This window comes from Chelon labrosus, assembly GCF_963514085.1.
Source record: "Chelon labrosus genome assembly, chromosome: 19".
NCBI lineage: Eukaryota > Metazoa > Chordata > Actinopteri > Mugiliformes > Mugilidae > Chelon > Chelon labrosus.
This window is the reverse complement of record NC_140352.1, coordinates 17,927,677-17,945,065: the sequence shown is the minus strand read 5'-3', so window position 1 is coordinate 17,945,065 and position 17,389 is coordinate 17,927,677. Positions and strand designations below refer to the sequence as shown.

General features: G+C 45.6%; 1 protein-coding gene across 3 annotated transcripts in view; it reads right to left on the bottom strand.

Moving 5' to 3' along the window:
* The window catches only part of arhgap17a (Rho GTPase activating protein 17a), a 31,371-nt gene continuing 13,982 nt past the window's right edge, over positions 1-17,389 (bottom strand). The window contains exons 3-22 of one of the 3 annotated variants that reach the window (XM_084567367.1): positions 16,814-16,918; positions 16,587-16,619; positions 16,072-16,148; positions 15,271-15,382; positions 14,215-14,291; positions 13,948-14,065; positions 13,134-13,202; positions 12,852-12,933; positions 11,731-11,858; positions 9,329-9,440; positions 9,087-9,168; positions 8,845-8,925; positions 8,643-8,756; positions 8,396-8,487; positions 6,840-6,987; positions 6,247-6,531; positions 5,296-5,444; positions 4,543-5,085; positions 4,413-4,434; positions 2,165-2,268 (exon numbers count right to left, since the gene is read on the bottom strand). In XM_084567367.1, coding sequence (XP_084423493.1) covers positions 4,430-4,434; positions 4,543-5,085; positions 5,296-5,444; positions 6,247-6,531; positions 6,840-6,987; positions 8,396-8,487; positions 8,643-8,756; positions 8,845-8,925; positions 9,087-9,168; positions 9,329-9,440; positions 11,731-11,858; positions 12,852-12,933; positions 13,134-13,202; positions 13,948-14,065; positions 14,215-14,291; positions 15,271-15,382; positions 16,072-16,148; positions 16,587-16,619; positions 16,814-16,918 — 2,412 coding nt within the window. In that variant the 3' untranslated portion in view covers positions 2,165-2,268; positions 4,413-4,429. Of the gene's footprint in view, positions 2,269-4,412; positions 4,435-4,542; positions 5,086-5,295; positions 5,445-6,246; positions 6,532-6,839; positions 6,988-8,395; positions 8,488-8,642; positions 8,757-8,844; positions 8,926-9,086; positions 9,169-9,328; positions 9,441-11,730; positions 11,859-12,851; positions 12,934-13,133; positions 13,203-13,947; positions 14,066-14,214; positions 14,292-15,270; positions 15,383-16,071; positions 16,149-16,586; positions 16,620-16,813; positions 16,919-17,389 lie in introns of all 3 variants that reach the window. The other 2 variants (XM_084567366.1, XM_084567368.1) reach the window with 2 other exon arrangements.

Below are 17,389 nucleotides of genomic sequence, written 5' to 3'. Positions count from 1 at the left end.
TAGTTTCTTCATATACTTTATTTTCTTTGGAAATGGGGTATAACCAAGCATTCATATTACATGTTCCATATTTAAGCACACCGGACAGCATACATACAAAACTGTGGAGCTCAAAAAAAAAAATGCAGCATTATCATGTCTAGTTTAATGGCATTTGTTTGTCTGGAAGAGACACCACGTTCTCTTGTTGCGCAGGGATAAGGCAGCGAGGTACAGGAGCAAAGAGAGAAAGGAGGGGATTAGACCTGCTTCGATTGTCTCTGAAAAACACAACTAGACTGGTTTTCAGGGCAACCCACAGCATTCGAGACTTTCTCCACTGGTACCATGTAAGGTCAGTTCTCTAGAAACAAACATCTGAGGCCAAAAAAACAAAGCTAAAAGAAAGAATACCTATTTTTTTTTTTTTATCTAACTCCACATCACTACTGAGATGTCACAGCGCCGTGTGGCTCTCAGCTCAGTGGGAAAGATCGAAAACCTCAAAAACCAGCTCACCAAGACACCCCTCACTGAGCCCTGGCCTGCGCTCAAGTGCAACGTCAGCCGTTTCCGCGCCGTTCTGTTCGGGATGACGAGGCTTCACTACATTCACTCGCGCAGGAAACACAGAGGCAGGTTCAGAAACAGAAAGACAAAATACTGACTGTGTGTTTGGGCTCGGGGTGGGGGGTGGGGGACGGGGGCCAGGGCCAGGGCAGGGAGGGGGGTGGTTAACCCTGCTACTTCCGCTTATAAAACCCAAAAACATCAACCGGAACACGTTTAAATACACAGCTTTAGCGGAACAACACAGAACCATACGCGACTTCTATTGGATCGAACCGCCTTCCTCACGTCCCTGAAGCGTCTCTGAAACACCGTAACACTAGGAGCAGAGTATATCCTCCGTACAGTAAATAAGGCATGAATTACATTTAAAGACTGCATTAATTATGTCAAGCCACAGGGAATGTGTTTTTATTAAACTGGTAAATAAATACAAGAGTGGGGGGGAAGGGGGCGAGGGAAAGGAGGGTGGTTACCATACCAAAAAAAAAAAAAACAAGTGTCGAGACGACTGGAAACCTGCAGTCACCAGCTACACTTTGAGCAACTGTTTTGGTTTCTACTTCACCTGCTGACTTTTTCCCTTCCCCACCTGTGCTGCAGAAATAGCTTTATTTCTTGTTCTAAGGCCATTTTTCAACAATAAAAAAAAAAAAAAGAAAAGAAAGAAAATCACAATAATAATACAAAACACCTCACACCAAATTTCAAAGAGTCTCACCAGTCCGTGTATTTGGCAAACCCCTCACGCTTTGACCGCTCTGTTCTGTTCGTATTGCCGTGACAACACGGTCCGTCCTCGGTCCCTCCTCTCCCGCTCTTTGCTGTTGATTGTCTGGAGCTTCTTCTGCAGGGGCCGCAGTGTAAAGACAGAGGTGGCGGTGGGTGTGTGGGTGTGTGGGTGTGTGGGTGTGTGGCGTTGCAGCGTCAAGGCTTTGCGTCTCTTCGCAGAGCACGTCTGGCAGCATCGTGGAGGTCAAGGAGACTCTGTCGGGATGCCGTTTGTGGAAATGAGACCTGAAGAGGGACGACTTATGTGTCAACTGACATCAGGTGCTGAACCTCATGAATATTTTCATAGTCCGGAGTCTAAAATAGTGAAAAATGTCCGTCACATACTGAGGTTGAAATGAGCTAAAATCCAAAACCTGCATTTGAGAAGCTGGAAAAGTAGAAATGTGTTGCTTTAATTCCTCACTGACCAATGAATTGAATTTAAAGTCTAATATGATGTGTTTTAAGGTATAAAACGTATTTATTATACAGCTTAAGCCGTGAATTTCTAATTTAGATGCTAAAATCAAACTGGGTCAGAACTTAGCCAGAGAGGCAAGGAGATAAATTGCAGCCGATCAGATATCTTGATCGACCTCCAGGACGGCTGCCAGAGGGCGCACTGCGTCACATTATTGTCCTCCGTGCAAGGAGAAGAAGAGGGCTGCAGACATGGGCTGAGGTGAAACAAGAGGAGGATAAAAGAGGCGCGCGTATGATGAGAGGAGGAGGAGGAGGTGCGTCCGGACCGGAGCGGGTCACCGTCTCCTCCTTATAGGACGGTGCTCTCGGTGTCCAGGTCACAGTCTCTGGGAGGAGGCAGGTAGGAGGAGGAGGTGGAGGTGGAGGTGGAGGTGGAAGTGGAGGTGGAAGAGGAAGGCTGCTGGTCTACAGCAAGCTCAGGGACCAAAGCTCGACCCAGGCCCTTGAAAGACATCGGCAGGTCTAGACGGCGAGAGAGACACCAGTCACAGTGAGTTTTTTTTTTCTTTGTAAATAAAGCTGCAACAAAACACAACCTTTGAATAAAAAGACACAAATATGATGAAAGAAAAATATTTCTGAGTTAGCAGGGAACTGGAAAAATGTTCAACAGAAAACACCACATAAACATCCCAAAAAGATCCCATGCCCACATTACATGAACAATGGCCATAATCAGAAACATGTGCAGCTACATCCTGTCCTGCTGTATGTACACAGTTCCAGCTGTTATACCAGCCACAGTCACACTGTGTAATATTTTCCAAACAGCAGCAGAGGTTTAGCAGTGAGGGAGGGAGGGGGTTGTAAGGCTGCGTCTGACCAGCAGGTGGCGGTGTTCAGTCAGAGACCGACCGTGAGCAGCGAGCGGTGAAAGCAGATGGAAAATGTGAAGTGGGGTTAGGGTGAAGTATCAGTTCTTGATTGAGAAAGCAGGTTTAGACTAGAATGTGGTTTAAAATAAATAAATAAAAGGGTTTAAACTCTGATCATGTCCTCATGTACTACTATTAGATGGTGCCAACGGGCTGATTGCACGTTCTGACTAAGTCCATCAGCGACCAGACGGGAACATACAAGTTATAATGTATATAACAAATGTGCTTGTCATGCTTGATGAAGGCTTTGAAACTCCATAATAATACGTCGGGAACAATACACTTCACATTTCAGAAAACCAGAACAAAGTCCAAGAGACAGTGAAGGGTTTGAAAACGTTTAAATGCAGTTGCTGACTTGGTAAGAAAGAAATCAATGCATTTCAAACGCTTCCACTGCCGACTGATGATATTACAGTCCGGTGAAGATGAATGACTCATGAAAAATGATAGCTGTGATGCTAGACTGCCGTATAATCACCTTCAGTGCGGTGACGTTTTGTGACTGAAACAACCATTTCTGGAGTTTAATACACCCACAGCTCCTGCACTGGACGACTGCACCAAATTTCCTAAACTCAATTAGAACCCATTTGATTACAGATTCCATCTTAACCGTTTCCATGGACACTAAATAAAGTGATCTGATAAGATATACGCTTTTGCATGCCCTCAAACCTCAATCAGATTAAGATATATCCAGAGTGGTTCCGCATCTAACACTGAATTCATTCTTTATTCTTCTTTTTCTGTCCGAGCGCTCGTTTGAACAAACCCGTTCTTCTGCCACCGCCACGGCCCTGTCTCTCCCTGAAACGCGTCACCTGATGTTTTTCCACCGCCGCGGGCAAACAGTTCACGGAAAGACTGGATTCTTTCCAGCCAGAGGGAAACAAATAGATCAAGCGTATACACGGGTATTAGGTGTAAACCATTTCCCACAGAACGGATTATCAAGGATTTACAAACCTCTCATCTCGATTGTCTGTGAATTTGAGTCGGTTCCAATTGAGGCGTTCACACGAGGCGTTTATTTAGTGGAATACTAGTGTCTGTGTAAACGAAGCCACTGTTGGAAATACAGACTAATTTATGTCAATGGTATGTAAAGCAACAATATGAATTACAATAAAGAAATCAATTTCATTAGACTCAATCTGTCTGTGTATAAATGGGGGTTTGACTATAAATATAGCCCCAAAAAAAGTTGTGCTTATTGTTTTTGTGCTTGGCTGAGTTAGAAAAATTGCTCTGATCTGTGTGGACTGATTAAAAGACTATAATCTTCCTCAGATTACTACAAGATATTAATGGAGATGCCCCGGTTCCCTCATGTCCTCTACAGCGAGTAACCTGCTCTCTGCGTTTCAGGAAACGCAGTGATTTTAATGGTTTACGGGCACGGGACTGGAAAATTAGCCTCACCAGCCGTTTATAAACTGGAAGAATCTGTTGAACTGGTTGCGCACTTGTTTATTCGGTTATTTTTCTTCCTTTGTCACCTGCCTGAGATATTAATGAGATGATAAATTCCTTGCTCCCTGACCGAGTGCAGAGGGTGTATTAAATATCAGAAATGGCTCCCAAGACATACAGCGTGACAGTCCAGCATCAGGGCTCAAATAAGAAGGCAGCAGGCAAACAAAATGACTGTGGTGATGAATAAGATTCCCAGAGGCAAACAAAAAGTGCAGGTGCTCCTAGTAAAGGTGTCAATTATCAACAAACCTCTCACAAGTGCCTCTTTAACCTGTGGAGGTATTACAATGCAGGACTGTTAGAAATAGTAGGTATTAGTGTTCTGTAGTTAATAAATGGTGACGTACAGCGTTATGCATTCAGGAGAAATTGAGCTCACCTATCATCTTATAAGTGGTGGAGCAGATCCCGTTGGTCTCACTGGCCAGCGTGGTGGGTTGCGGTGGTGGAGGGATGTTGGGTCTGTTCCGGGGTTTGGGGACGGGACGGGGCCGGGGAAGGGAGCCTGTCTGGTAGGGGGACGGGGACTGAGGAGCGGCCACGTCCTGGCCGGAGGTGGAGGGAGGAGGCGTGTCCGGAGGGGTCGGTGTGCTCGGAGGCGAGTTGTCCGCGCTCTGCTGCTGCTGCTCCCCGCCGGGATGGGCGGACTGCGGCGGCGGGGGGCTTGCCTGCGTCGGAGGCTCTGGAGGTGGATGGCTGGGCGCCTGGATTGGGGTCTGGTTGCTGGAGTGGCGTCTGGGCGTGGCGCACGGCTGCGGGGAGGGAGAGGTGGGCGAGGTGGGGGAGTGGCTGGACAGGGGTCTGGGCGTGGGGCTGAGGGACTGGGAGGAGCCGGAGGAGGAGGCGTGGTTCACTGAGTTACAGGGCTGGCTGGGGGGAGGGTTCGTTGGTTTGGGAGGAGCAGGAGCCTGCTTTTTGGTACCTGGATGAGAAAAGGTAAATCTTATGATTATTGGTGGGGAAAGAAATATTACAAAGACAAGTAATCCCTAGTTTTGCAGCTTTGTCAACTATCAAAAGCTACAAGTGTGTCTATAATACATTTGAAATATTTTGTTTTTGAGATATTATAACCTAAGGCGGCTTGAAACCTTTATGAAGCTGTTTGGACCCCATTAGAACAGAGTCTTACCTCTTCGCATCATATGTGGACTCGGCCCCATGGATCCAGCACCGGAGGATCCAGTAGCCAGCTGCCCTGCAGCCTGGCCGCCTCCTCCAGAACCATTCCTCTGGAGCACAGGGGTAGGGGCGGGTGTAGAATCCCGCAGCTTCGGGTTGCTTTAAAGAAGATAAAGAAAACAAACTGATATCCTGGGTCATGTTCAGGCTGCAGCATCCAGCACTGAGTGTTTTTAAAGAGGGTTAAAGCTATTAAAGTAGATACCGAATTATTTTCAACAACAAACTCCTCGGCAACATCATGCGCTGCAAAAACAGACGTCACAGATCCGCGTCCCTCGTCTAAATTTACCTTCCAAGCGGAGTCTGTAGGACCGAAAGAATGCTGAGCTGAATAGTGTTATCTGTCTGAAAATGAATGTTGTCCTTTCAGCAACTTAATCAAAGACACCCTTCAGTCTCTGCATAACAGGCACCAATGTTCAGGCTTTTCAGAGCAGTTTGAGCCAGTTAGTGTGAAGTTCCTGCTGATTCCAGTGATTTGGGGAGGAAGGCAGAGGGATGGGAAGTCGAGAGGCCCTGAGAACGACTGTTAGCAGAATGACAGGGGCCATTGTTGTGCTGTTTCTGTAGGCTTAGTTCAGACAAGTCTGCATAGCTGCAACTGGTGGTGGCGTAAAGCAAACTTGCGGTTTAGCTGGAGAAACAACAAGCCGAACCAAAGTGACCAAGAGGAAAAACTGTCTGAGAGTTGGCAGTGAGTCATGCATTAATAATCCACTGAACCTGAAACTAATCAGACTGACGTCATGTGTTTACAGAGAAGGCACTAATGTCTTCCCACAATACCAAGACTGAAAACATAAAAGCATGCAGGTCTGTCTGTCTGTCTGTCTGTCTGTCTGTTGGACATGCTGTGTCATCCCCACCAGCAGCAGGGATGCTGGGAAGCAGCTCTTACCTGAGCTCCTCTGTGTGCTGGGCTAGAAGCTGCTGAGCTGCAGCGAGAGCAGCCAGACCCTGTGCCAAGCTATGCTGGGAGGAGTCAGACCCTGAACCCCCTGACTGAGCTTGTGGCTGGGGCTGGGGCTCAGCCGAGGGCTGGGGGACCTGCCCGGCCCCATGTCCCTGCCCCTGAGCTTCCACAGGGGGTAAAGGAGGCTGGAAGGCAGGTGAAGTGTGCTGCTTTCTACCTAAGGTGTTACTGCCTCTACGAAGGGTGTGGTCCGAGTGCTTGTTAGGGGTGCTACACAGGGAAAGCAGGGAGACGGTGAAGGAGAAAAAAAACAAAAAAAACAGAGAACAACAAAGCTTTGATCAAAAAGTCAATGATTAGACCCGAATCACCAAACCCCAGAGACACAGGAGAGAAGTAAGCAGACAGTGAATCACATCATAATGATGATTAAGGCCAACATTTACTAGAAGCAAAAGATAGGGATCAGAAAAAGCAACTGGATTAAAGGCTAAATTAGGCTGTGAACGTTGTGGTCCTGGGAACTTCAGAAAGTAAGAACTTTCCAAGAAGGTACTAAGCAATCTCTGGTTGATTACTTGTCTTTGCGCGTTGTGTCGTTCTCTGGTCCCACCATGCTGCCAGGCCTCTTCCTCTCAATGGTGCTGCAGTCATAGTCTAGGTGATTGTTGTGGTTGGATGCAGGCGTGGGCATCACAAACATGCCGGACACATTGAACTCCACATCTGTAGGAGGAAAGAGTAGAGCATTAGAGCACACCTCTGTTCCTGCAATGGGTATCTCTCACAGAAACTGGGGAAGGGGGTGGTTATATGGTGGTTATATTGCTTTTTTAAATGAAACAGCATATCAATAATCCTTGACGGCAGCAGCCATCCCCAGCAGGATGCAGCCTGCCGGGAATGGGTGGCTTAGGAACAACTAAAAAAAACATGAAGAACAGCACAAGGTGTTGACCTGGCCTCCAAATCCACTAGATCCCAAACTGATCAAGTATCTGTGGGATGATCCACAGAGGCCCCTCCCCTCAACCCACAGGACCCAAAGGCCCCCAGTAACAACATTATGTTACCAGACACCACAGGACACCCTCAGAAGGCCCATGTCCATTCTCTGATGAGTCACAACTGCTCATCTATTTGTTTTCCCTTCACATTTCCTAAGTTGCCTGGCCTTAACTGTAGATGCCAACAAATGCCTCGCAGCAGTGTTCTCACAAGTTACAGCTGATGTTACCACTTGAAAAGCAGTTCTTTTGTACACAGATCTTCCAGCGACGTAGCTTGGAGACAAGCTTGGACAGTGGAGACACCTGACTGGCCATGACCACATGGGCCCTGGTCTCCATCCAAGTGAGCCATGGTGCTTCTTGTTAGGCTATTTATAATTCAAACCAAATACAGGAAACAATGTTGAAACACGAGGTTTTATAGGTCAAAGGCAGCAGACCTCAAACTCTGCAACCCATCGCAGAACAGATGCTTAGATTCACCCCAGTGGGCAATTTAGAGTCGCAAATATGCCTGAAAATGTGTGTCTAGAGACCATGAGAGGAGTTTCCCTCAGAAACAGTCAGCAATTAACCAAGGTCCTAATTACTGTGAGGCAGTTCTCATTGTCCCATCATCTCTACAGCAACAATCTAGTGAGTCTGTCATCATCTTTGCCTAAGCTACTGGGATTTTAGGGAGACAAAAGGAGAGCTGCTCTGACTAACCCGACTGACAAATGCGTTTTTGCATTTTGAAGCCCAAGATACAAGTACGAGAAGTTATGAACACAGTAAAGTACAAAGACTTTGGTTTAAGCATTATAACAACCTGTTTCCTCTAACACCGGTTACAAACAAATTTAATTTGTGGGAGATATCTGTCGTGGGAAACAGCTAAGTACCGTGTTTTTCTGTCCTAGCCTTCAAGCCGACCTTAAAAGCACAGTTTGACCCTGGAAAGCCGCGGTGATATTTATCTTGACCAGAGGAAGCTTTATTACTGTTGATTTTCTGTCTTTTTAGGCGGCTATTATCAGTTGCCTCCACCGCGCGTCCCTCGTGTACGATAGGGCCGTTGGCAACAAAGAGGGGAGAGAAGGTCAAACTGAAAACAGCAGCTGTGGAGGAAGCCCAGGACCTACCCTCAGGAAAGAACCAGTCAGCATGCTGGATGATGGGCTCCACGATGGCCACCACGTGCACAGAGGTAGCTGCAGCCATCTCAGCCAGACTCCTGAGGGGGCAAATGTATCAGAGCAAAGATTAGGTGCTTACCGTCCCAATGAGGGACGGACTGAAATAAGCATCTGTGGACATTCACGTCACAAGGATGTGAGATTCTCCCTTGTTTTAAACATGACATGTAAGCCGTCGATACATTCTTCATACCCTTCAGTCTTGGCCCAGAGCAGATTGGGTCCCAGGACGATGGCGATGTTGCTCGGAGTCATTTTGTTCACTTCGCTGTCTTGAGCCAGTTTGGCTAAAAACTTCACCAGATACCTGCACGGAAACAAGAAGAGCTGTAGGAACACTCTCATCTGATGGAAACTACAACAAGAACTTTCTCTTTTACGTCTGAGCGTCTAACCTCAGGTTGGTTTTGTTGTTCTTTGGTAGTTGATCGCATACGACCCAGAGTGCCTGCAGCCTTTTGTCTGGGTCCGACACACTAGAATGATAAAAAAAAACAATAGATAATTGAAAGCAGAGCAGATTGTTAGCTTCCAGATGGTGAAACTGCCTAAATGTGTTATCCGGTCATTTTTCAGCGCCGTACAGTGATAGATTCATTTAGTGTTTAATTTCCAGCGATAATATTATGAGTCTTGCCTGGAGGCCTGGATCCATTCATCATAAAGCTGGTAGCTCATTAGAGGTTCAGGTAGCTCCCTCAGGTAGGACTTCAGTGCCCCTGAAATCACACAGATATCTGTTATTCAAGACACTTTATAGGCAAAAATGAAGCAGTAGTTTTAAAGTAGATTTCAAACTGACAACTAACTCACGTTAAGAAGGACAGCTACAATCTAAGTTTTACACCAAAAAACACATTATTCTCGTTTGGGACATACCAGCGACGGCATGGGGGTCAGAGTAGAACTCCTCCAGTTGTGAGGTGGAACAGTCCAGCGCTGCCTTCAGCTTCTTTAGCTTCGACGCCCCCGCTGCGATCCTGAACAGACCCTGACGAGCACAAAGACAAATAAACCACGTTAACGAAGACTCTCTACTGCGTAAACTCTCTCTGCCAGCTGCACATAATGAAACCTTAAAGCAGGCACACAAACCACCAGTCACAGCACGAAGAGCTATTTACTCTGACACGTAAACAAAGGCCGTCTTCACGCCGCAATGACACGGAATGGACGCACCAGGGGATGAATGGGGGCGACAAATAATGTGATTTGCTGTCAACACTCCCTCTTCCTCTTTTTCTCACACAAACATGGAGGCGCACAAAGAGATCTGATTTATGAACAGGAGACGCTTTCTATTGTATTCTAAATTTGTTTCAGGGAGGAGACATCGCAAACGTTTCATAAATCATCGCTGTGCTGTAATGGCTGAAGATTTCCCTGCAACAGCATTACGTAAGATTGGAAGTTTTCCTGTTTACTCTTCGTCTATCTGCCCATCTCGGTGAATCTCAAGATGTTTACAGCTTGGTTTCAATTATGTCAATGGTGAGACGAGCTGCTAATTGCGGCTCCAGCTCCATGCGACTTCTAGTAAGACACGTCAGTGCTGCTTCTACTGAAATGGTTAAGATAAGGAAAACGAAAGTGCAGTGAGATCAAACAACAGAGGAAACGAGATGAGAAGAGATCTCCAAAGCACATCCTGATAAGGATTTGAAGCTGGATGTCAGCTTTTAGATCCTCAAGCTTACAGTAAATATTCATATGTAAAGCTACATTTGTCAGGTTTTGGCTACTAGGGGCCAAAAAAAAAATAAATAAATAATAAAAGACACAAAGCACTGACTTAAAATATGCTGTGTTATAGCAGTCACTGGTCTAGTGCTGGATTGTCTGTTTCTCAGTTTGTACAGTTTGCTTTGTAACAGTCTCAACAGTCTTTTGGCCCGGCCAGGCAATTTTCAGGATTAAAGTGTAAAAATACTCCTGTGAATTCAGGTGTTGTCGGAATTCACAGGAGTAACACCTCTTCCTGTTAACAGGTTGATGTGTGTTAGTGGGACTGCCAGCGTTACCTCCCTCTACAGATCAAACACCATCAGCTCCGGTGGTGAGTGGGTGGAATAAAGTAACGCAGAATCTGTACCGCTCACGACTATGGCGGACTGTAAACCCGACGCCAGGAGGGCCGGCCGTGCTACCAATGGTCTGTGCACTTCAGTGCGTGGCACTCCCCACCATGTTCCTTTTAAAACCCATTCAGTCCTGCGTCAGGAGTGTGAGTGCGTAGGGCGGGCGCATCCTTTTAGTGCCGTCGCTGTAGTGCTGAATCCAAAACTCACTTTGATGTGAGCTTGGTTTGGTCTCCACTACCCACTAGAGTTCCTATTCCTTCAGTTTCCTCTCATCTTAAATTTTGGTAGTGGCCACAAAATGTACAGTGGGTTTAAAATACTTGGGTGTATCAAAATGTCATAAAACTGATAATGCTAGTCACATTGTTCCACTTTTGTCTGATAACTTCTGAAAGTTGAATGTTTTTTATGAGAAAAAAAAATAATAAGTACAATGGAAACTGTAGATATCTGTGGTAAAAAAAAATAGAATGACAGAATAAATAGAATAACTGATCTGTAAGCATAAAAAGACTGGATATAAATACAACCTTATCTCGAAAGATCCGCTATCAATTCATAAAATCCTCAGTGCGTTTCTTTAAATACGCGGCGCTTCCCGCATCTTCTCGTCAGAAATCTCGCTGCAATCTTGTGAGAACAAGATTAGTCCACGTGTGACTGAGATCCAAAACACCGTGGAAACACCACAGATCTCTTGACCCAGTGACAACACTAGATTTGTGAAAATCTCTTTCGTAACTAAGTAGCATTGTTTCAAAACTGAAACATCTCAAAATGAATTGAATCGAACTGAACTGGGACCATTCAAGAAATCAGTCGAAATACCCCCCCCCCCCCCAGAATAATTTATATTAAGTCAACAGAGTTACTCTTAAAAGATCTATTTGTGCGAAAGAATCAAAGGCAGCCCTTAGAAGTCATGCTGCTCTCAGCAGCCATGTGACAGCAACGTGAAGCAACCCAAGCCCTTTTAGATTCCATTGTTTTCTTTCATTTGGTTTGCGCTTCTGCATCACAGCTATGCAGAGCCTTGCAGCACACATCTTATCTGTGATCCATGCCAATTCAGTTTCCCTGAAGTAATTCAGCGCTCCCACTCTTCTATCAGTGCTTCAGAATATTACGTGGGATGCTGCCATCGGGGCGCGTATCCCGATGTGTCTGGTTTCTTTATCTCTCCCGTCTTAACTTGCTCACCTCTTCCTTCATGCCAGTCTCTAGGAGCATCATGACACAGGCCTCTATCGGCAGGGCGATCTCCCTTCCACTCCTTTTCAGGTGTTCATCCAGACCGGTGCCAAACGCAGGCTTTTCCATCCATGAATCTAAATGCAAAGGGGAAATTCATTGAGAACAGAACGGAGGAGAAAGTGTAAACCAGGAGCGCAGTTTCATTCGCACTGTGTCAAACCTGAAGAGACGTAAAACAAGCCATGTAGCGGAGCTGTTGAAGATCATTTTCTAAGACCTGTCTGTCACAGTGGTATGCAATAAAAAAGGACTCAGTGCGATCGAGGCCTGTTGCTCGTTTGGATGGCAGATTTCTGGGTCAACAACTCTCCCTCGGGGGAGTTTTTTTTCTTTCCCCCCTGTAGGGTGCTGCCAAATAATAACCACATGCTCGCAAGCCAGAAGAAGAGACTGTTTTGGCCATCTCTCTGAGTTTACGAGTACGTGTGTGTGTGCGTGTGCGTAGGGAAGAGGGAGCCAGAGAAGTGTGGGGAAAAGGCAGAGGGGGGGGCTGCAAAACCCAGGTGGGTGTGATGTGAGAGAGGGTAGGGGAGCGTGTGGAGCTGGTGAGTCATCGCCACATGCTGGGAGACCAGGCTCGGTCTGGTTTAGACCACATGTGTTTAGCGCAGAAAAAAACAAGCTCCTTCGAGAAGGCTGCAAAAGAGTGCGAAGCCAGACAAAGACCTCGAGGAGCTGGTGTGTTTGTGAAACTAGAAAGATCGATTATTTTTAGAGAGCAAAGCGGTGAAAACAAAAGACTTTTTTTTTTTTTTTTTAATATCTGGGCCCCAATTTTGGCTTTTAACTGTGGTAAGTGTAGTCCAAAAATAAGAAAAATAAACCAGAGGAAAGCACAGCAGTTGGTTTCTTAAGCCAGATGGTGAAGTGTATATAAAACTGCTTCCCCTCTTAGCAACTACGTGTCAGGACACCTTGAGAAAACTTCTCCGGGGTGTAAAATGCTTCTTTTAAAGGGACGCTCAAAAAACACAGACACCAGAGCAAAACAGAGGCTGTCACGTGTTCTCCAGGAAAAACACGACGAGATGTTCAACCGGTGTGTGGCATGTTTGCATGCATTGTACCTTGCTGAGACTGGATGGTCGGCAGGACACTCTCCAGGACAGTGAGAGACTTCCTGTGGTAATCAGCCTGAGCTTCTAAGAGCTACAGAGACGGAGAGACAAGAGATGAAAATAAAGAAACGAGACGAGCCGTAAAGAACACGAGAGCAAAGTAAATAGAACGGACGGCCAAGTCTCTGTTCCCCAGTTACTGCTGCAGCTGTGATCATTCCCACAGAAACTCGTGCAAAAACATTATTTATTTATTTTTTTCCCCCCAACCTGCGGACACGCAGCACTCACCATTATGAAGTAGTGGGCATAGTCGCCTTCTTTAGAGAAAAAACTGTACATGTCTGCGGCGAGTTGATCCTGGTAGAGAAAGACAGGAAATTAACTGAAAGGTAATCTTTCCCGTAACTTAGCCGTAGTCATAATGTACCTTACAGAGCAGTCCATAAAAAACAAGAGGAATGGTAGATTTACTGGTATAACATCCTCATTAAAAGTCTCCATCTTTACCACAGTGTCTCTGAACAAATCAAAGGATATTTCAGGTGGCATGAGGAAAGGTAGTTAATGGTCAGCTTAGGTTTAGGTGAGTCACAAATCCTCCTGCTGTTGGCGGGACTGAAGGAGAACTTGTGAAAAGGAAGCATGAGGCTGGCTGTGCGCTTCCTGCAAGGAAGAATCTATCAAACTAAAGCAGCAGTGACTCAGTTCGGGGAGATGCAATCAGACGCGCAGGGCTGACAGGGCAGATTCAGCCACTTGTGTGCGTCAGCAAACTTGGCTCAGACGACCCAGGGGTCTTGGAATGTCCAGTCACTGCTGCGTTCCCAGTTTACTGGTCTGGTCTATTTCCAGGTTGTTTTGCCAAGATCACAGAGGTCATAAATTATCTTTAGCCTGCCCATCCGCTGACAGGCCATGAGCCCAGATCTGAGCATAAAATGGATTAAACGATGTCTTCACTTATTCAGAACTGGTCATCTGCATGTAACGGCGGCTTTTATTAGCCCTGGCCTCAGAAAGGTTCTTCTATGAAACTGCTGTAATATAATCCTGGCGTGTGTTTCCATGTAAAGTGTGTATTAGTTGTAGTGATGCTAGTTACCTTGCAGAGCTCCACTTTGTTCATAGCCTCATCCATCTCCTCCTTGAGTAGGTCAGCCTTGGCCGTCAGTGCTTGGGTATTTGTTCCTGAGATTATTGACTTGGTTGCCTGCAACCATCTGAATTCAGGGAAAACACGAGAAATGGCACAAAATGTCACAAAAACACACTTTGGAAAATCAGGAGCGAGTCGCCCAAAGAGAATTACTACTGCATCCGGTGGTTTCGGGGTCCGAGCAGGACAAATTCAACCGAGCTGCGGACAAACCTTGCTCTGGCAGAATCATAGTCCAGCACCAGTTTGGCCAGCTGTTTCCTCTGCTTCAGGATGTTGGGGATGTCCACCTACAAGCATGATCAAAAAAAAGGTGAGCAGACCTATGAGGGTAATATCAATGCAACAGACCAGACAGGAATTACTACTGCCTCCCTGAATGACTATCAAAGGCTCTTTCCATTGATTAGTCTTTTATTCCCACATGTTAAATAAACTCATACTGGAGTAATTTAACAGCACAAAATGTAAATAGAGATTGAGGTCTCTTCTAAACCATGCTAATTGACAGGAAGCAACTCAACATGCAGGATTTATAAATGAAATAAAAGGATCATTGTGCCTGAACGTAGTGACTGTAATATAATGAATATATAAAAGTCCATCATGCTTAGCGATGTTATGAAAACTCCCTCAGGTTCATCTGCAACTGGGCGACATAAACCCAGATCTCGAATCTCATTTCTAATCTGTTAAATTAGTTGTCTATCGCCAAATGAGGTAACCATGATGACCGAGCCCGAGCGCTGATGAAAAATACCGTAACATTCATGTATTTTCATTATTATGAACTCATTGTCTGTGGTGACATAATTAAGTTACTGCTAATGTAATCTCTATAAACGTATATCTGGATGCAGAACGCTAGACCGTCACCAGAGGAGAGGAGACAAACTGGCATTTATTATGAGGTAGCCTCAGAAAATGCAATGTGTTTTGTCAGTGAGCTTAGCCCATTCATCAAAATGAGTCTGCAAAACAAGACAATGGTAAGGGTTAGGGTTAAGGAGCAGCCACGGTGGGCTATTACATGAAGAGGTGCAGGCGACAGGCTGGCAGAATAAAATCTGATCACAGCTGCTCACGGAACGATAGAAATGCCCAGAATTCAGTGATTTGTTGTATTCAACTACATCTGAAGTTATCACCAGCAAATACAGATGAGTATGACTGATATTTTAAACATGCAAACAGCTGTATATATATATACAGTATATATAGCTGTTGTTCAGCTGCTAGGCCCTGGACAGAGGGTGTGAGGTTGCTGACCTCTGCTAACTGGCTGAGAGGATCCAGGACCTCCTTCTCTATCTGCAACTCATGCTGCATCAGTTCTGATGCCAGGCGGTTCTCTGCCTCCCCGCACACTTCCATCATCTTCCTGTTGACACACACATCAGCACAAAGAGAGAGAGAGCACGGTGTTAAAATCAAAACACAGTCAGGCGTAAGCCTCATTAACGCGTCGGCACAACTATATGAGGATGTGAAGTCTTCTGGAACCAGTGTAATCACACCTATTCTTGGCAAAATATCATTTACATAACAACACAGAAGGACGTCAATCTGTGCTACCAGCTCTGTATCTGTCCCCGATAAATAGCTGAATGTATGACAGGGTCAATGTAATGTCATCTTCTCTAGCTGCCCATATCTAGGGCCAAACACTGGCCCGGTGTTTCCAGGAATAAAACCACTATGCTTTGAAACACAAACACAACATGTTTACGTGAATGCAAGCTGGCCAACTGCCGTACTTTCCCTTCCTTATAATTTCCAGACAGACACGTGGCTGCAGTGTCATTCTGGAGACATTCACTTTCTAGATCCTCAACTGAAAACCGACAAGTCCTGTTTTGTGTGTTTCTCTCGGTCAGAATGGATGATGTGATGCTCATGAAAGGGAATTGCTCCCTGACACACAGAAAAAAAAAAAATACCGCGCAGACTGCTTGCCCTAAATGCATGGCCTCATATTTCACACTCTCTGGGGTGCATCTGCTCCAGATAGCAACAGTTGTCAAGGACGAGCCATTGGACGTCTGGTGTGTCAATCAATCACAAACTCACCCAATCAAGGAGTCCTCTCCCAACTGGTTTCCGCCTTCCACCATCGCCTGGGACAGTGCTGTGAGCGGAAGCTTTTTCTGTGGTGCGAATGTGGCGGGGGAACAGATGCAGACAGTGATTAGACTTAAAATACTTTGATCAAAGCAGGAGAACAACAAGTACTCATATTGATACAGAAACTTCAAGCCAATGGAAAATTCATCAAGGACTTTCCATTGAACAGTCTAAAGAGGAAGAGAGCCTTCGCAGCAAAGGAGGAAAATACAGATGTTAAATGGGACTTAAGATGCGAACAAGGGAAGTGAGACATCTATCAACTGACAATGCTGGAAGTTATTTTTACAGCTACATGGTTTACATTTACAAAAACACTGATGTGCGCTGAACATCCTGTTTTCACCCCGAGACTCCCAAAGGCGCAAGTGTCATGCATAGTGAATAAAGATGACAGATGATGGAATGGGAAATGGAGCAAGTGGTGCTGAGGACCAGAGAGGCGGAATAAGGGTTTTTACCTGACCATTTCCTGTATAGAGTCGTGGTACGGACTGTGGTGCAATTTTGTGGGTGGTGTGGGGTAGAAAAAAAAACAAACAAAAGAGAAATCATGGAGTGTACTTTCTACCGTGGATATTTTTCAGCCGTACATACTGAGAACTCTTTGGGGGATGATTCCAAAGATGAAGTTATTACACATCATTTGTTTTAAAGATAAATTCTTGTAGCAAACTTGATGCCTCACATGTCTCTTCTCCGCGTCTGCGCCGATGTGCCCCTGTAGACAGGACACCATCCTTTTGTGTGTGTTGTGGGACACGACACGCACCAACTCCATGCGCCGCTCAATCTGTGTGCCAGACAAGACATCAAGAAAAGATTTTTAGCAAGTGTTAAGAATATGTTCATTCTGTTAAAAGTCTTGAATTTGGTTGTAGAGATGCAGCATAAATGAAAAACGTTCACTTGAGGATACAAGAAAACAAACCCCATTACATGTTATCACAATTATATAATGAGCTTCTCATCAAAAACAAACCAACTCGACAGTGTGTCTGCACTGCTGATGTCTAACATGGTCCGGTTTTCATGCCGACATTTGATTTGTAGCGCCCTTCTGGGAGTCTGTGGTCAAAGTTCAAGCATGATTGATAAGACGTGTCCCTGCGGAACAACGCTGGTATGTTATCTTTGAAACACATGACTCATCGGAAGTGTCTTCATAGCAACGGCCTCTGAGCTGTGACCAAAGGCGAGGGTGTCTTTGGCTTTAAAAAAGGCCTTTTTGATTACACAGGCTTTCTCCTGTCTACGAGCCCGA